Source organism: Emydura macquarii, unplaced genomic scaffold, assembly GCF_026122565.2.
Source record: "Emydura macquarii macquarii isolate MOO-44397 ecotype Brisbane River unplaced genomic scaffold, CSIRO-AGI_Emac_v2 contig_719, whole genome shotgun sequence".
In the NCBI taxonomy this organism is placed as follows: domain Eukaryota; kingdom Metazoa; phylum Chordata; order Testudines; family Chelidae; genus Emydura; species Emydura macquarii.
In genome coordinates this window covers 15,450,906-15,470,043 of record NW_027130856.1, presented here as the reverse complement: position 1 = coordinate 15,470,043, position 19,138 = coordinate 15,450,906, and the positions used below count along the sequence as shown (strand labels likewise).

At 37.5% G+C, this 19,138-nt stretch overlaps 1 protein-coding gene across 2 annotated transcripts in view; it reads right to left on the bottom strand.

The window, feature by feature from the left end:
* KMT2C (lysine methyltransferase 2C) overlaps positions 1 to 19,138 on the bottom strand; it is a 302,649-nt gene that overhangs the window by 79,969 nt on the left and 203,542 nt on the right. For both annotated transcript variants that reach the window (XM_067542734.1, XM_067542735.1), the window contains 8 exons: positions 17,573 to 17,692; positions 14,664 to 14,780; positions 9,578 to 9,679; positions 9,317 to 9,421; positions 7,897 to 8,078; positions 7,416 to 7,580; positions 6,723 to 6,832; positions 273 to 338 (listed from right to left, as the gene is read on the bottom strand). In XM_067542734.1, coding sequence (XP_067398835.1) covers positions 273 to 338; positions 6,723 to 6,832; positions 7,416 to 7,580; positions 7,897 to 8,078; positions 9,317 to 9,421; positions 9,578 to 9,679; positions 14,664 to 14,780; positions 17,573 to 17,692 — 967 coding nt within the window. The remainder of the gene's footprint in view (positions 1 to 272; positions 339 to 6,722; positions 6,833 to 7,415; positions 7,581 to 7,896; positions 8,079 to 9,316; positions 9,422 to 9,577; positions 9,680 to 14,663; positions 14,781 to 17,572; positions 17,693 to 19,138) is intronic.

The window sequence follows — 19,138 nt, the reverse complement described above, 5'->3', positions numbered from 1 at the left end:
TTACTTGTTCTCAATGGGATTATTTACTCATGCACTTAAACTAATTACATGTTCAGGGCCAAATTTAAGATAATTGTAACAAACTGGGGATGGCAAATAATAGAAGATAAAGAGAAGAGAAGACAAGGAAAACTTAACATTATACTGAGATTAAAGGATACTTAATGGTGCATCTATGGTAAAATCATAGCGAGAACAATTTTTATGATCCAAATAAAAATATCACAAAATTATTCTAGATAATCAAAAGAGTATGCATTTTTTTTAATTACCTAGCTCTTTTACTTTAGCAACAATCTGTGCTGCAACTGATGGGTCACAGCAGTCTGAAGAAGATACTGAAAAACAAAAATAAGTTAATTTAAATCAAATAAATAGCTCATTTATTGAGATAATTTAAGACTACAATGTCAACTAATTTTCTTTAACCATTTTTTGTTAAACTCTCTCTTTTATAGTATTGGCATCACTTGCTTAGAACCTTAAAAATAAAATGATTACTTTGGTTGCATTTCCAATGTCATTGAAAAGGTGGTTGCCAAGCAACTCTGGTGTCATCTAGAGCACTCAGATTTCCTAGACTCAAGTATGGTATGGAGACTACATTGAATGATAAACTCCTACCAAAGGAAAATGGGCAGCTGAACACATTGGATCTTTTAGAATGTCAAGCAGTTGATTGGTGACAGCAAGGTTTTGCCAATCTGACTGTGGATTATGGCAGGGTTGGGTGGGATCACAGCAGTGATTTCTTTCCTTCCAAAAACTCCCAGAGGACTGCACTGGGTTAATCGTTCATTATCCCCACGGGCTCCCATATGTGGGATTTCAGAGGGTTCTTTTCTGTCAGCCTTATTGTACAATGTGTACGTGCGGCTATTCTGAGAGTAAGTAACATTCTAAGGGTATCCGAATACAGAGAACATGCTACTCTAGGACTTTTGTCAAACTCAGATGGAGCAGTTAGACTGTTTTCCAAGAAAGGAACATGGATAAAAATGAATGGACAGACCCTCATTCTGGAAGTGATGCTAGTGGGTTGAGGGAAACATCTACAGAGTATGGCAGGGACGGTGTCTGCTCTTGTGATTGATTTAGACTGTCAGCAACTCAGATTGGGGATGGTAAAGCACCATGCACAACTATGGTGTTGTATAAACAACAAATAAGGAGATCCACAGAGATCCAAAGGGATACTATTTTGGTAGTTGGAAGTTCTTTTTTCCATCAGATATTAATGTAACAAATATGACTACTCCTTTCCAGTTATCTAGGTTTCTGTGACTTCCAGACTGGATTATTACCCCACTGCAGCCCCCTGATGTCTGGGAAAAAAGGTGAAGAACCCCAGGAAAAGCAGAGGTGAAACTGGGAGGCAGAATTAAGTGTGTGTGTGGGGGGAAGAGGGGTGAGCTGATGGGAGGCAGAACTGATGGGGTGGGGGCTCAACTGAGGGGGGCACAATGAATTGCTGGGTTGGGGATGGGCAGATGTGTGGGTGAGAGCTCCTTCAGCAGGGACCAAAATCACCTTTCTCAATAAATTTAGGAGAGTAAATTTTGACAACACTGTCTCATTTGCTCATATGCACAGGTGATAGGCAGGGAGGAGGGTTCAAAAATTAAATGACAGACAACCCCTGTCCCCACAATTCATTTTTTTTTTAAAGTCATGATTTTTGGAACAGTCTCATGATTTTTGGGGGTTTGACTCATGACTGTTGATCTCTTAAGGGAGTCAGACTCATGATTTTTCATCACTTCAGGGTGGGAATACCGTAACAAGGAAAAAAGCACAGCTGAAACTGATGCTGGATGTAGATGTATAAATGATGGACAGAAGAAACTAGGCTAATTTCTCAAGCATGTTGCTGAGAAAAGGAATGTTAACAAATGGGCAATAGAGTGTGTGCACATGCAGGGAGTTACTTTGTAAGTAGGTACAGTTAGTGGCAGATTCTAAGTAAAGAAATGCCAAGCATGTCATTAAAAATTCAGAAGTTAAAATAAATTTTTCACATCCAATATTATGTCAGTATTGTATATAATATAAAATACACAGAACAAAACTAAGAATGAAGAAACTTCTAATCCAGCTTCATGAACATCCTACAACATACAACAGTGTGCTGACTGTCTTACATGTTACATCCTGAGGCTATATTAAAAACAACAGAATTTAGATTACATCTTGATCAGAGGCTATTACGTTTTAAATTTTAACTTTTTTGGAGGATGTATGGGATGAGAAGTAGGCAACTGATTAAAATCTAGAAAGATAAGAAAAACAGATTTGAGACCTACTTTTTTCTGGAGAGTTTTATTATTCTTTGGCTGTGGATATCTAAACATCTCCAAGAAGCAAAAATTACTTACCCTTATTTCTGCTTCTCTGAAAAGTTGATTCACAAGATTCTCAAATTTGGCTCCCATGCTCCAACAGTGAGATAGGGCATAGCTCATTTTAGCTTAAAGTATTTTTTCCTCTCAAATAGAGGTAATGGAGTCTAGCACTCAGGCCTAACACCCTAGTAGTGAGTCACACTATTCCATCTTACGCCATCAGATGCAATCTTCTGGTCAGTTTCTGAATTGCACAAGAAGCAAGCGCCCCTCAAACAAGCCAATTAATAAAACTTTAAAAGGTTTGCAGAACATTAACACCTCTCTCATACTTCTGGTGGAAAGAGGAAGCATGCCATCACAAGAACAGGAATGCTAACTCTGAAAGAACATGGGTGGTAAGTGAATTAGGACATGTGTACACTACCACTTGCGTGGGCAAAATGTATGTCGCTCAGAAGCGTGAATATTCCACCCCCTAGCAACATAAGTTACACTGACACAAGTGCTAGTGTGCACAGTGCTATGTTGGTGGGAGAGCTTCTCCCGCTGACATAGCTTATGCTACTCAAAGGAGTGGGTTCTTTAAGTCAACAAGAGAGTTTTCTGCCATCAGCATAGAGCGTCTTCACCACATGCACTGCAGTGGCGCATCTGTGTCACTACAGCTGTGCTGCTGCAGTGCTGAACGTGTAGACATGGCCTTAAAAATTTATGAGAGGATATCACCAAAGACAGAGAAGAAAAGAGTTAAATAGCTTTCCCTTCTTTAAATTTATCATCTGCCCAGCATTCTCACCCTAGGCCAAGAAATTAAAGGAAGAGCTCAATATTTAAAAAGCAACAATAAAAGCCCTGTAACAGGCAGTGTGAAAAAGAAGACCAATGTCCGGCATTGTAAGTATATATAAAATCATAGAATCATAGAAGATTAGGTTTGGAAGGGACCTCAGGAGGTCATCTAGTACAACTCCCTCCTCAAAGCAGGACCAACCCCAACTAAATTATCCCAGCCAGGGATTTATCAAGCCAGTCTTTAAAAACCTGTAATGATGGAGATTCCACCACCTCCCCAGGTAACACATTCCAGTGCTTCATCACCCTCCTAGTGAAAGTTTTTCCTAATATCCAACCTAGGCTTCCCCACTGCAACTTGAGACCATTGCTCCTTGTTCTGTCATCTGCGAACACTGAGAACAGCCTAGCTCCATCCTCCCTGGACCCCCGCTTTAGGTAGTTGAAGGCTGCTATCAAATCTCCCCTCACTCTTCTCTTCTGCAGACTGAATAAGCAAAATTCCCTCAGCCTCACAAATCATGTGCCTCATCCGCTTAATCATTTTCATTGCCGTTCACTGGACTCTCTCCAATTTGTCCACATCTTTCCTGTAGTGGGGGAGCCCAAAACTGGACACACTATTCCAGCTATGGCCTCACCAGTGCCGAATGGAGGGGAATGATCACTTCCCACAATCTGCTGGCAATGCTCTTAGTAATGCAGCCTAATATGCCGTTAGCCTTCTTGACAACAAGGGCACACTACTGACTCATATCCAGCTTCTTGTCCACTGTAACACCCAGCTTCTTTTCTGCAGAACTGCTGCTTAGTGAGTTGGTCTACAATTTGTAGCAGTGCTTGGGATTCTTCCTTTGTAAGTGCAGGACTCTGCACTTGTCCTTCTTGAACCTCATCAGATTTCTTTTGGCCCAATCCTCCAATTTGTCTAGGTCACTCTATATTCTATCCCCATCCTCAAGCATATCTACCACCCTCCCCCCCCAGATTCCGCAAACTTGCTGAGGGTAAAAACAATGAGAGTCCTGTAGCACTTTAAAGACTAACAAATTTAATTTCTGCTGAGGGTGAAATCCATCCTATCATTCAGATCATTAATGAAGACGTTGAACAGAACCAGCCTCAGGACCGACTCCTAGGGGACGCCGTTTAATAGTGGCTGCCAACTAGACATTAAGCCATTGATCACTATCTTTGAGCCGAGGAATCTAACCAGCTTTCTATCCACCTTATATTTCACTTATCCAACCCATACTACTTTAACTTGCTGGCAAGAATACTGTGGGAGACTGTATCAAAAGCTTTGCTAAAGTCAAGGTGACTCACATCCACCGCTTTCCCCACATCCACAGAGTCAGTCATCTCATCGCAGAAGGCAATCAGGTGGATCATGCATGACTTGCCCTTGGTGAATCCTTGCTGACTATTCCTGATCCTTCTTCCTCTCCTCCAAGAGCTTCAAAATGGTTTCCTTGAGGACTTCCTCAATGATTTTTCCAGGTACTGAGGTCAGGCTGACTGTTCAGTAGCTCTCTGAATCCTTCTTCCCTTTTTTAAAAATGGGCACTATATTTGCCTTTGTCCAATCATCTGGAACCTCCCCCGATCAACAAGAATTTTCAATTTTCAAAGCCAATTGCTCTGCGATCACATCAGCCAACACCTCAGATGCATTGCATTGCACGGCAATCGGCCCCATGTACTTGTGCATGTCCAGCTTTTCTAAACACTCCTGAACCTGTTCTTTTACCACTAAAAGCTGCTCACTTCCTTCCCATACTGTGCTGCCTAGTGCAGTAGTCTGGGAGCTGACCTTGTCTGTGAAGACGGTGGCAAAGAAAGCATTGAGTACTTCAGCTTTTTCCACATCATCTGTTACTAGGTTGCCTCCCCCATTCAGTAAGGGGCCCACACTTTCCCTGATCTTCTTGTTGCTAACATACCTGTAGAAACTATTCTTGCTTCCCCTCAGATCTCTTGCCAGCTGCAACTCCAGTTGTGCTTTGGCCTTCCTGATTTCACCCCTGCATGTTTTAGCAATATTTTTATACTCCTCCCTAGTCATCTGTTCAAGCTTCCACTTCTTGTAAGCTTCCTTTTTGTGTTTAAGATCATTGAAGATTTCTCTGTTAAGCCAAGCTGGTTGCCTATAGGTATACTGTGGAGACAGACCTCATTTAGATAGACTTTGGGGAAGTGTATGATAAACACAAATGACTCTAGCCTCCACTACCAATGAAGATGGATTCTTGAATACATTCCACATTGACTGACCCCGGATACCAATCATCCATATATACACAATATGAACTCGTAGGCTACAAATGCTGCCAAGCATTCGCAAGCAGATGTAGAGCCAATGCCTGCACAAAAGGTTAACACACGTTGTAAAAACTTGTCCAGGCAGACCTCACAAACCCATGTATCACAATATTCTCAGCTTTTAGCCATCAGATGCAGCAGCAAGCTAATCTCTTTCTCCTTCTATGCCGTCAAAAGAGATGATGACATTCGAAAAGCAACAAAACAAGAAAACATTGCAATGGGCACTAAAACATGCTTCTAGAGAGGTGAAACAGTGCCAATATGGTGTTAAAGCACTGAAGACTGAAGTGGAAACCTCAAAGTACTGACATGAGAAAACACACCAGGATGCTATAATATGGGCAAGGCCTTAAAGCATCTAAACCTTGATGCACCAATGAGCAATTCAAAACAAATTTAACAAGACAGCTCCACACAGCAAGAAGCTTCATTCAGTACTGCAGCACCATGCCCCAGCTCCTAAACAACTCAGCACTACAGGATCATGTAGCCTAGGGTTTCAAAAGAAGGCAATACAGTCAATGAAAATAATTTTCATTTGTATTGAGTGGAAACACAAGGCTGACCAGGAAAGGATACTCCATTAAACTAACAGATGACAGAGAACTAAGATCCAGAGCTACAGCTATTCAGTGATTTGGATGCTACTCCTGCTGAGAGTTCTTTCCACTGACTATAATCAAGACAGAACTGTCTATAAAGTTCTGGGGGTGGAAGCAGTGGCATTTGCAATGTGTGACTGTCTAAGACAGAAGAAAGTTCATGTACACTCTGGATACCACCACTGCTACCCCAGAAGGCCCGAGAGTGTTGAGCTTAGAGAGGTTTGCCCTGTCTGGAAATGGAAGTTGAGATTCCTATGCAAATATCTTTAAGGAATCAGAATTCTTTTTTTCCCACCTAACATTAGCTAGGAAGTTGAGCTGTGTTTCATCTTCCCAACATCATGATTTGAAACAGCTCTTTGGGTCAAGTAGGATTTATGGGTATTTACCCAACCCATCTTCAATAAATTGTTTATATTCACATAATTCAATCTGTGACAATCTGCTAAATCTTTCCTGATGCTGTAATGGTGCTCTTGCAGTCAGTCACTAGGGGGTGCTAAAGAACTAGCGTCTAAAAATTGGAAACCCTCACTTTTGCAATGATCCAGGACTTTACCAACCAGAGCACAGAGCCATAAAAACATTCCCAAACCCATTGTATTGCAGTGTGCACCGCTGCCAAGTGATCCATTGGTTTCAAAAGTCCTCTTACCGTTTGTTGGTGGTATGTATGGCCTACACATAGTACAGTCAAAACCAATATCAGCTATGCTTTCCACTTCCTCTTCTGTGTTTAAATTCTGACAGATTGCATGCATCCATCTAGAAATTAAGTGGGGGGAAAATACAATTTAAAGGAAATGCCTAGCATCTTAAGAGACCCAAATATCAGTATATGTTTTTGAGGTAATAAATAAAGTGGAAATACTTATATAATTTTGATTATTTTAGGAAGAAACAATGATGATTCATGTTCTCTATATATGTTTTTCCTGTACATGTGTTTAAATACCGTATATGTTCCATCAGATTATCTATCACCCTAAATAAGAAAGAAACACTTTTCAGCATTGCTTTGCCTGTATATATGATGGTCTATTTTGTTCTTATCTATTTATATGATACTCTGCAAAGTACTTATAGATTTATCCTCATAACAACCCTGTGAGGTAAGCAAATATCACTTTTACAGATAGAGAACCAAGAGACAGAGAAATTTAGTAATTTTCCCAGACAGGAAATCTATGCCAGAACTGGCAAATGAACTAATATATTCAGAGTCCCACTCCAGCTGGCTTCACCAAAAGACCATCCTTCCTCCCATTCTTATGATGTTACATCATTGCATTTTTCCTTAAAGTATGACCCCTGGAAAATAATTTCACAAAATGTTAGAAACCCTTACCTATCACATTGCCTACACTGAAGAATGAGCTCTTCTTCCCTATAATTGCGAAAGCAGACTGGACAGGTAGATAAACTTGCACAAGGAGCACACTGCGTGTAATTGTTTTGCCATTCACATCTTAGACCAGGAGAAGTTGCTCCACAGTGTCTGCACCAAACACACCTACAACAAACAAACAAGAATGTTTTTATTATTTTGGTGCAGCGTAAGATTGTTTCTACTCACAGCATACTTGGCACGAAACCCACTATTAATAGAAGATAATTTCCTCATTAAATTGTGTATGAACAAATAAGAAATCTAGAAAGTGTTTTTGTTCAATATATGCCTGTCCTCAAACGTTATTTGAATTAAATGAGAAATTACGATTAAACTGACACTGGAAATACTTAGCTGAAATATTACAATATTGGTTTTAAATACAGTGAAATGAAAAAGGGATAACAGTAGACATTTCTGACACCAGAACCAAACACACCATTTGCACTTCCAGCCTCCTTTGGGAACTGTCTGCAGTGGGGGATCTAGGCAGTAAGTGTGGTAGCTGATGTCACAGTCATCACAAAGAAGCAGTCTTCCTGGATCTGTGGCTTTCCCACAGGCTTCACACACCGTGCACTCCAGGCACCTCCAGCCTTTACTGAGCACCACCTTAGTAATCTGCAGATAGGAAGGCAGGGAGCAAATGATTCCCAAACCACTGTACAGGCTTTAATTGTTATATACATTTATTTCAATATAGTAAACATTGAGCCTAGTGTTGATCTGGCTAGGTTGAGGTATAAAGGGATGCTGCCCCTATGCTGATTATCTGCATCATGGGTAGCAGCGCAGGAAGGGAAGCAGGCTTTGCAAAGTTGCTATATATCTCCTACTTGTGCAGGTGGGTAGGAAGTAGCAGAATGGGGAAGGGGCTGGGTGGAGTGACGGTTTTGACACCACAGTGTGCCAGCCTGCATAGCTCAGCAACATGTCAAGGAATATATGGTGCACAAGGGTCTATACCCAGTGCAGTTTACTCCCTCCTTGGAGCAACAGTGGAGTCACAAGCTCTTTCCCAGACTGCTCATGGGGAAGTGCAACAATGCGTTGTCAAGATGGAAATCATTAAAAAATCCTGTTCCATTCCAAATTCTTTGTGAGGCCTAATACTGGGGTTTTAGTGACTAGAACCAAATAATCTATTTAATATTATTGAAAATATAATTGAAGAGTATCATCTGAATGCAAAATCAAATTATATTCTCATTAAAAACGCATACAGCATTTCATAAAGCCCGTGTAAAAACAAAGTAAAACTCAGTGGTATCTTAAAAAAATACCCACATTTTACATAACTGCACTTACATAATGAGCAACAGACAGTTTATGGTTTTTATGCTGCAGTAAATAACTTATTATGTGCTTGCTAAGTCATCTCATACCATTCAAATTTAATTTTCTCACCTTCTCCCCTAGATTAAAAAATCTGAAATGTATTAACTACTCCAGTTGCTGTCAATTCTGACAACCAACAGACAAATTGAATCAACTAAACCTTATGCCCTAGCAAAGGACGTTGCACTATAATTTCTTTTTTTTTTTTAATTCTGCTTATATTAAGATTTTAAGCTTACATTTCAAAATGTTATTTTAACCAACTGCTAGATAGCAAGTGCTATTTATGGCTCTAAAATTACAAAAAAGGTTAATTTCTCTTGAGGCAGTGCATACTATAACATGACATTTAATTAAAGTATTTCACAAGTTGCATACAAATAATGGTCACATTAGCTGAATACTATTTAACAAGTTAACGACTCTCCTAATTATGACAAAACTGGAAGCAATGCAGTGCTATTCAAATGCAATATGCAAACAATGCTGTCAAATAATTTTAATTATAACTAAGCACTTACCTTAATACTGACACAGTATGGATGGTAACACTGACCACACTGAGAACAGGCAAGCAATCTGCCCTCTGCACCCTGGCCAAAACTCCCGCAAACTACACACATATCCTAGAACAACAGAAAAAGCAGTTTTCAATACACTAAAATTCAAAACTATGCAGCTGCTCTAAAGTAAAACCTCACTGCTATATTGGATAATTCAACTCATAACAAAAACATTAATTCCCTTTTCATTACAACAAACAGAGTAACTGGTATCCTGACCTGATGTAAAGTGAATTTGTCACTGCTAGAAAATAGGACAACTGTATTATGCATCGAGTTTTCTTCCTCATCTTTGTTAGATGAAACATCCATTGTTGTGACCTACAAAAAACAACATCATATGAATATATTTTCATAGCCTAAGATACGAACTTTTCACTCTCTTTACTACTATCCTCCTGGAACTGAACCAGGAGTATTTCAGAATATAAATACATACAGACTATCATAAACTGAAAACACCACCGACATTTGCTGGTTTCAAGATCTATACTTCCTGATATTAGTCAGAAACTGTGCAAATGTTTATGAATACAAAGTAACTATCAGTAAAATCCACATTTGTCATAAGTTACACACTGCTGGCCATATTGTATCATTTTTTTCATCAAGTCGAAGGTATGCTTAAGGCTCCCTCACCAAAGAAAGAGGTCACGTGTCACGCTGGCTGGCTCGTGGGGGGGGGGGGGGAAGGGGGGAGCATTTATTTATATTATTTAACATCAATATGTCAAAATCATTGTAATTCATGTGAGATATGCCATGTCAGGTACTGTTAGAAAGGCTATAATGTGCTAAGTAAGATGATAATGTTTATGTTCATGTGTTATATGTGTAATGGAAGTTATGGATATGACTGATATATCTGTATTTCAAATTGCGCTGTGTCTGGGCCACACCCCAGACAGGATGACTGCAGAACAACAGCCTGCTTAATGGCCCATTAAGAGATTCACAGGTACAAGAGGCCAGGGAGAGAAGCCAGGGATATACCTGATGAGTCACCAGGACTTACTCATGTGACTCTGGACTCCATTTTGTTCCTGTAAAAGTCCACAAGCAGCATGGCACAGATCAAAGGACATAAAAGGCAGCTGCCCAGGATCCATTTTGTCTTTAATCTGTCTTTCAGTCACCACCTACCTCTGGATCAACTCATCTACTGAAGCTGTGAAACAAAGGACTGAGACCCATCCAGGTACTGGATGTATACCAGAGGGACTATACAAGCCTGCAAACTCCACAATTCTTCTAGAAATCTGATATATATGGACTTTCAAATCATTTGTATGTATGTAATTGCTTTACTCCTTTAACATTTCTCTTATAGTTTGTTTCTTTCTTTTTATAATAAACCTTTAGTTTTAGTTACTAAAGGACTGACTGGCAGCGTGGTATTTTGGATAAGATCCAAACTTGTATTGATCTGGTACTGTGACTGACCCATTGGGGTCAGGAGAAACTTTTTTGGTAAAGAGCATAGAGTTTAAAAAACTGGTCTCTTTACTGGACCTAGTGGCTGATTGGGAGCCAGGGACTGAAATGCAGTAAAGGGGGCTGTGTATTTTTGTATTTTGGCTTCTTGATAACTAGTGTGGGGAATCAGAAGCACTGTTTGTAGCTGGTTGGGAAGCCTGACTTCAGAGTCACCCACCAGTGCTAGGAGAATCTGCTCTCCTTTCACAGCCTGCCCTGACCTTGGCATTATCAGGTGGCTACCCTAGGCACGGACGGGTCACAGCATGCTTCTGCAGCAGTCTCTCTCACCCCCTTCCTCCAAAGAGTACAGTACTCTATGCATGGGGGATTTGGGAATGCAGTGAACAGAGGTTTATTTGAATATGCTAAATTTGCTGTTTTGCTTATTAATAAAATATTAACACTAAAGTCCATTTAATAGCACATTTTAATATTAAAGGTACAGTATATACCGTAATTGAAGAAGAATGAAGCTGAAGCAACTTATTCTATATTACCTATCTCTTTTTAATACTTGATTTATATAAGTACTCTAGTTGTATTTTAGAAATGATGGATAGCTCCAGTTAAGATTGTGCAGCTGTTCCCATTCATGGGTTTCTAGGGGGTTTAATTACGTGTTTAAAACTTGGCACAGACATTTAGACCATAGCCTATAAGCAAATCTTTCTCCACAAAACATTAAGATTAAAAAAAAAAAAAATCAATTTATGCATCTAGATTATATGAAGGCAACACACATAATACCCACCCCCTGATATTAGGATTTTTAAAACGTGTTTTTGTGTTTCTGTAACTCAATGTTTTCATTTTATCTTAAACAATTTCCCCATACTTTTTGACCTTAAAACATAATTGTCATTTTATTAAAATATTTTCAAATAACCAAGCCACGCTTTAGAAAGCTGTGTTATACACATAAAATGGTTCTTCACAAAATGCAGCAAGAATTTTTAAAATGTAATATTACATTGCAATTGCACATAATTACATCGTTACATATATTTATACTAATTCAATAATTAGATACAATTAGTTACATAAAAAAACAGTCATAAATTAAGCTTCCAAAATAAACCAAGGATACTGACAAACTTCTAATCTTCATTAGAAGATTAAGTCTGGGAAACAAATCCAGAAAAGCAAGACAATTCACTGTTTTGTGATTTAAACTACAACACACAGACTTGTTATCCTCCTGTGCCATATGAGAGTGACACATAGGAGACCAAGGATCTATGAAAGACAACAAACATCTGACAAATACATAACACTATGAATGGATTTCTCAAATGCATGAACTTGAACAGTGATTTCTAACTACATTTTTCTATGCTCAATTATAACTGGTATAGTGCTAAACAGAATGCCTGAATGACCAATTTATGATATTAGAGCTTTTTAAAAAAAAATAGAGGAGTGTGCAAAAAATGGTGATGTTCCAGTTCTTTGATTTTTATTTGAATGAAGGGAGTCTACACTAAGTAGCTTCCTTTGATTAAGAGTAGCTCTATTTCTGCCTGGTATTCATGAATTAGGTATATATTTTCCCTGCCTCTTGGTTGAACAAAATAACTATCATGATTTTACAAGACTGATGTGGAAACATTATTGATCAGCGAAACTGTTTTGACTTTAGGCAAATCTTCCTATGTATGATATTCTGCTAGTTTAGATCAGTGATTCTCAATGAGGGGTACGCACAGGTCTTCCAGGGGGTACATCAACTCATCTAGATATTTGCCTAGTTTTATAACAAGCTACATAAAAAGCACTAGTGAAGTCAGTACAAACTAAAATTTCATATGACTTGTTTTACTGCTCTATATACTGAAATGTAAATATAATATTTATATTCCAATTGATTTATTTTATAATTATATGGTAAAAATTAGAAAGTAAATTATTTTTCAGAAACAGCGTGCTGTGGCACTTTTGTATTTTTAGGTCCGATTTTGTAAGCAAGTAGTTTTTTTGGTAAGGTGCAACTTGGGGCACACAAGACAAATCAGACTCCTGAAAGGGGTACATTAGTCTGGAAAGGTTGAGAACGACTGGTTTAGATGATGTGACCTGGACTCTTGCACTCTGAAACAATAGGGACTGAGAGAGTTTGGAAAATGGGGCATGTTTTGCATGACTCATTGACATCTCCTTCAGGAATAGTACTTATGGACTCTACTCCAGAAGGATTCTGTAAAACCCTTTGAGAAAAAGATATACTTTTCTTTTCCTGCCAATCTTCCTCATTCCCATTTAATTTGACAAATTTGGATTTCTTTTAAAGTGCATTCTTAATAAAGCTCAAGTTGACATCGCTGTTTCTGCTTAAATAATATTTTAAACCTATATAACATCTCACCAGTCCAAACATCATTCTGAGGCAACTGACTGATATCAGCACAGCTACAAGAAAAATTATTTTTAGTTAACTGTTGCTGGCAGGCCAGCAAGGGACCAAAGATCAGTGTTTATTGAGAACCATTTTAAAAAGAGTGCAAATTGTTCTGTTTTAAAATGTGTTTGGTTGACAAAATAACAGATATAATGAATATGTAGGATCAAATTATCACAATGTTGAGGCTAGCTGAAATTTTAGACCTAAAATCCTGCTACCTTCCCTCTTGCTGCCACTACATAGTCACCAACTTTCAGTGCAAAATCCATCTTCTCTAAGAGTCTGATCTGGTGCTCACTGAAGTAAATTGAAAGGCTGCCATTAACTTCAATGGGCATAGAATCAAGCTTCAGGCATTTATGGAAAAATTCAATACAATTTAGAAGCAAATGATCACCTTTCTAAGTTTAGATCAACCTACACAATTAGTCAAAAAGAACACATTTTTTACTAAATTTTGTAAGTTTTTAATAGTTATTTCTATAAAATCTATTTGTTGCATTGCTATTAAAATATTAGGATTTTCTGTAAGTGTAAATTAGTGCTTTGTAGCATTAAGATAGTTGTGGATATTCAAGTTGATATCCACAGATAGGCTCAAATTCAGCAAGGTAGGTAAGCACATACATAACTTTAAGCACCTGAGTAGTTCCAGGAAGCCAATGGGACAACTCACAAAACTACAGTGAGACAGGTGATTATGTTCTTTGCTGAACTGGGGTCCTAAAAAGGAGAGATTTCCATGGACAGCTCCTCATCATAGACCCCCAATACCTTTGGAGCACCATCTGGGGAATTATTATGGGGTTAAGAGAAGGTGATACAATGCAGGATAGGCCTTAATTTTCTCATGTCTACTGTCCCCAGTGAAAGCTCCCTTAATTAGTGTCACCTCCACTTGTGGAAGTGGAAAAAATGATTTGGACCTTCAACAGTATCCTTTTATAAGGGAATGTAGGGCTGGTCTACATTTACCTTGCGATTCGGCAGCAGTCGATGGGAGTTACGCAAACTACACAGAGTAGTTTGCGTAACTCACGTCGACTGCTCTGCTTCCCTTCTGCACACTGTCTACACTGCACTGCACTTCTTGAGGGGGTGGATTTACTCAGTCGACTTCCTGATCAATTGAGCGGGTCTATACTGACCGCTCAATCAATCCAGAAAGATAGATCTGGCGGCAGTGAATTTGCCGCCGTCAATATAGACATGGCCGTAGGTAGTGTAAAATTGCTCTGGATCCATCTAGCCACAGGTTAATCCCTATTTTTAACTGAAAATATATAATTACATTTAATGAAAACTAGATTATCAAACCTATTTCTCATTGCTTATTTTGTTTAAATACAAAATTCCTATAAAAATTAGAACTGGATAAATGAAGTTACACACCAAACTACATACATGATTAAAAATAAATGTTCTTACCCCTGGAGTGACAACAGCCCCAATCCCATTCTTCAATTTTGATCTACCTCTGCCACCTCTTCCTGAAAGACCTGCACCACGTGGTCTCCGCTTCCCTGGGAATCCTGATCCACGGCCCTATTTAATATAAGAGAGCAATTTAAATGCAACCCAGATCTCTTTCAGTGTAGGGACACTTCCTTGTAACTATATAAATAAAAAAACCTGTGGTTTCAAGTGGACAGAGGCAACCCAGATCATCATTACTAAATCACTGCATAAATTGTAGTAGAATACCTTTAACTTCAGACTAAAACCTTTTCCTCTGTCTGTGGTCTTCAACCATTATTAAAAGGATCACTTTTAATAAAAAACTTAAAACCTGTAACACACTAATTTTTACTACAGATACAGGTAATACATTTTCTCCATCTTGCATAGTACTCCAGCTAAATGCTACCTCTTTTTTGATGCTTTAAGAAAAAGCAGCTGAGACACAGCCATGCGTGTTCTGACTGTTGCATTGGCACTTTACTAGTTATACTTAGTTATACTTTGCCGTAAATAGCCAAGCAGACATTAGAAGTTGTTAGGGCTTGATCCTGCTCCCACAGAGCTCAGGGTCTAAACTCCCATGGATTCAATGGGAACAAGATCAAGATTTTAGTGTTTAATTTATTTAATACCCTAAAGAAAGTATTATTTATAATACTAAAATAATTTTTGTAATATTATACTTATTATTAGGTGGCTTGTTCTTTTTCCCACCCTTTTTAATCGGCAGACTTTTGGTCTGAGTGTTGGGCTGGGATCCCTTAATTGACATGGTGAATTCAAATTCTGTGAATTTGGGTGGGAATTCAATGTTAATTACCTGAAATTATTATTGTGAATTAATTTGGGTTTCATGAATAAGATTTTTTATTTCACACTGAACTGAAAAACAAAACAAGACAAAAAAACAAAACACAAAAACTCACTGATCACTTCCAAAAGAGGACAACATTATTATTGTCTATGTCTCTATAGAATTGTGGCTGATATTTTTCAGACCAGATCTGAACAGATTACATGTACCTTAGACCTTTTATTCTGTTCTTATACAATGAGAGTTAAGGTATATATTCAATATAGCAGATTTCCTATTGTGCTTTTCTATTACTAGTTACACAGTGTTTGTCCTGGTTTTAAAGAAATCTATGCTAATAGCAACTCTATTCTAACTTACTTTTGCTGTCCAGAAAATATCTATCTAAAGTCTACAATATCTATCTAAATGTTTGCTTCAAACTATTTTAAGATGCCAAAAATACCAAGACAAAACAGTTCACTCAATAAAAGGCACATACTGCCTTTGACCTATGGCACTCTCATTAATGTCAATGGAAGATGTCCTAGACTTACGTGTACAGCTTCCATTGATATTAAGAGTTTCGTGGATTGAAGGTCATATTATGGCCTCAATATGGCCAATTGTATTTTCACATATATCATCTCCTATTTTTATAGAAGGTATAGAAGTTTGCGGTAATAGTTATTGTGAGGTAGAATCCAAATATCCTACTAGTAACAATATTATTAATACTGTATATTAATGGAACTATCAATTAAACTAACTATGCACTATCAGGCAATGCAATTGTACAGCATTTGAGAAATAAGAATAAGGAAGGAGGTATTTGATGGTCAAAGTTTCTTTGTGGAGCCAAGTGAAAAGATTAATTTCTCACCTCTCTATTAGAATGTAAAGTATATACACACTACATATAAGATTATTTTCTGCAAATGTAAAATGCTCTGACAAATTCCTAACATTTTGTGTTTTAGACTGCACATCAGTATTTTTATTTTCACAAGACTAACAATGTAACAGAAATAGCACAAAACCGTATCAGTGTTAATGCTGAACATTATGCTGAAAAGTAATGTTTCAAGCAGCAATGGCTAAGCTAATATCAAATTAAAATAAATAAAATTAGCATGATAATTAAAGTGAGATGAAAATAAATCAGTTGAAATCAATAACAACCTACTTATGGTTTTATATTTTATCATTAAGCTTTCTCTCTTTCTCTTTTTAGTATCGTAATAATCCCACCTAGGACATGTCTACCCAGAGCAGCAATGCACACTTTAGGAGGGTGATCTCCGAAGCGCTAATGTGTGTGTTAACTGGTCCATGCAGATTCTGCTGGTGTGCACTAAAAGTTCTCCAGTGCACTTTAATGTAGTGCTGTTTGAAATAGTATTATATTAAAGCGCACTAGGGAACTTTTAGTACACACCAGCAGGGTCTACATGGACCAATTAATGCAAAATATGTTAGCCTGCTTTCGAAATCACCCCACTGAAGTGTGCATTGCTGCTCTGTGTGGACAAGTCCTCGGTTTCTTTACGTTTCTTTTGATGGTAGCTATCACTGAGATGGTAGTCTGGTTCCTTCTAAGACAGTCAAATAGTTGTTTTTTTCTAAGTTTAAACATATGTCACTGTGAATGCCTTTTGCAAGATGTCTCCACAGCAACACACTTTGCAACAGCCCAGAGCTCAGTCCTTTTCAGTCTGGCTCTCCTTACTGCCAGCAGTCTTCAGGACACTCTCTCTCTCGTAACTCCTTTGACAGCTATGTAAGAGCAATAACCAAACAACAGAAAGTACTAAACAGAGTTACATTAAAAATTGGTAATGCAAATTATTTTGCGATATAAAATTCAAAATTTATGCAATGCCATCAAATTCTGTGTATGCTCTGGAAAATTTGTATTTTTGTAATTTAAAAGTTCCAGACATTCAATAGTTTTCTTAAAAAGCCAAAGTTAACAGTGATAAAATGGAAGATAAATTCAGTTGAGCTATACATGATTTTCATTATTAGCCTCTATAGCAGAAAGATAGCAATGGATATATAAATATAAATACAAATTATTTACCACTTTGATGCTCCAAATGGCACTGCCAGGAAGCTGTCTGGATTTAAAAATGTCCCGACCTTCTGAAATGTCTGGGGACCAGGAAGGTGGGCTCACTGTATTATTGGTACTCCAAGCCCCCTAGGATACGGCAGGTGAGAAAATAGATGTATAAAACTCAGCAACATAAAAATAAAGAAATTAACAAAAAAAAATAAAGCAAGCAACTAAAAGTTTTTGAAAAGCAAAGCACATGCAGGCATAGGCAATTTCTCCTAAATTTATTTAACTGCCAAACTAGTTCATATGGGGAGAATTTCAACCCATCACTGAAATTTATGCAGAGAAAATTTCAACCCCTCAGTGAGGTTAAAAGGTCTGCAAAGTGACTTTAAAAAGAACACCAAGTGAAAATGTGAGAAAAGAGGTTGACTGACAATTATCATGTCATAGACAACAATCATAGCAACACAGGAAGTCTCTAAATTTTGGATCACCATTCCAAGAAGATACTATTTTGAGATCACAGAAGGGTTTTGAGAGTACATTCCCTTCTACACCTCAATCTGCATCTTTGAAGGAACAGACGGCCTTGTATCACTTTTTAAATATAAAATTATTGACAATCAAAACAACATGTAGGCTGAGAAGCATGTAAGACAAAGGGATAAAAATAAAACTAAAACATGAAAAAAAATGAAAAATAAGTGTGAGCAGTTAACAAAATACCTCTGATCTGCAAGTACACCACAAAATGTACAATTATAAAATCACATACCTCTTAATCTTAAATCCAATTTTTTTATATTATAACAAAATATAATATCAAAGAATGTCTAACATAATACAGAATATATAAAGCTGAATTAAAAAAAATCTTAATTTTATTTTAATTTTATTTTATTTATACAATGTCCAGCACAATGGGGTCCCAAGCTGATTAGGATCTTGGGATACTACCATAATGCAAAGAGTAAAACAACAAGAGTAGGATCAGCAATATGGTGCTAATTTGGAGGTGGGTGGGGAAACCTGCTGAAGTTCCTGCAGTTCTTACTCAAACAACACTGTTATTGAAGGCAACAGAAGTTTTGCTTGAACTCCGTGTAAAGACTTCAGGATTAAGCCACAAATGATTTACTAAAGTAATTTCATCCTAAATTTACAAGTTAGCATTCCTGAAGAGTAATAAATTATACTCTTTTTACTAGTCCTTTGGAATTAAGCAAAATCATTGCTATATTTAAGATTAAAACAGTATAAAGAAAAATTAGTTAATTTAAAAAAAACTAAATTCAGCTATAATTTAGGCCCCTAATCCAGTATGTGAGTAATCCCAACTATTCATATATGTAAAATACTTACACACAAAAGTGTATGCAGGATTAAGGCCTTAGAACAATAAGCATAAAGAAACATATGTTTGCTTCACACATCGTAAGTTTTAAAAATTAAATATAAAACAATGTCAAGCAAAATAAAGTGATCTGGGAAATAGTTTCTTTTGAATCCAATAATTCATTAAAATCTTTACTTGTCTCAGCATCAGTCTACATACAGAAATTGTAGCACTTTACCTTTACCAAT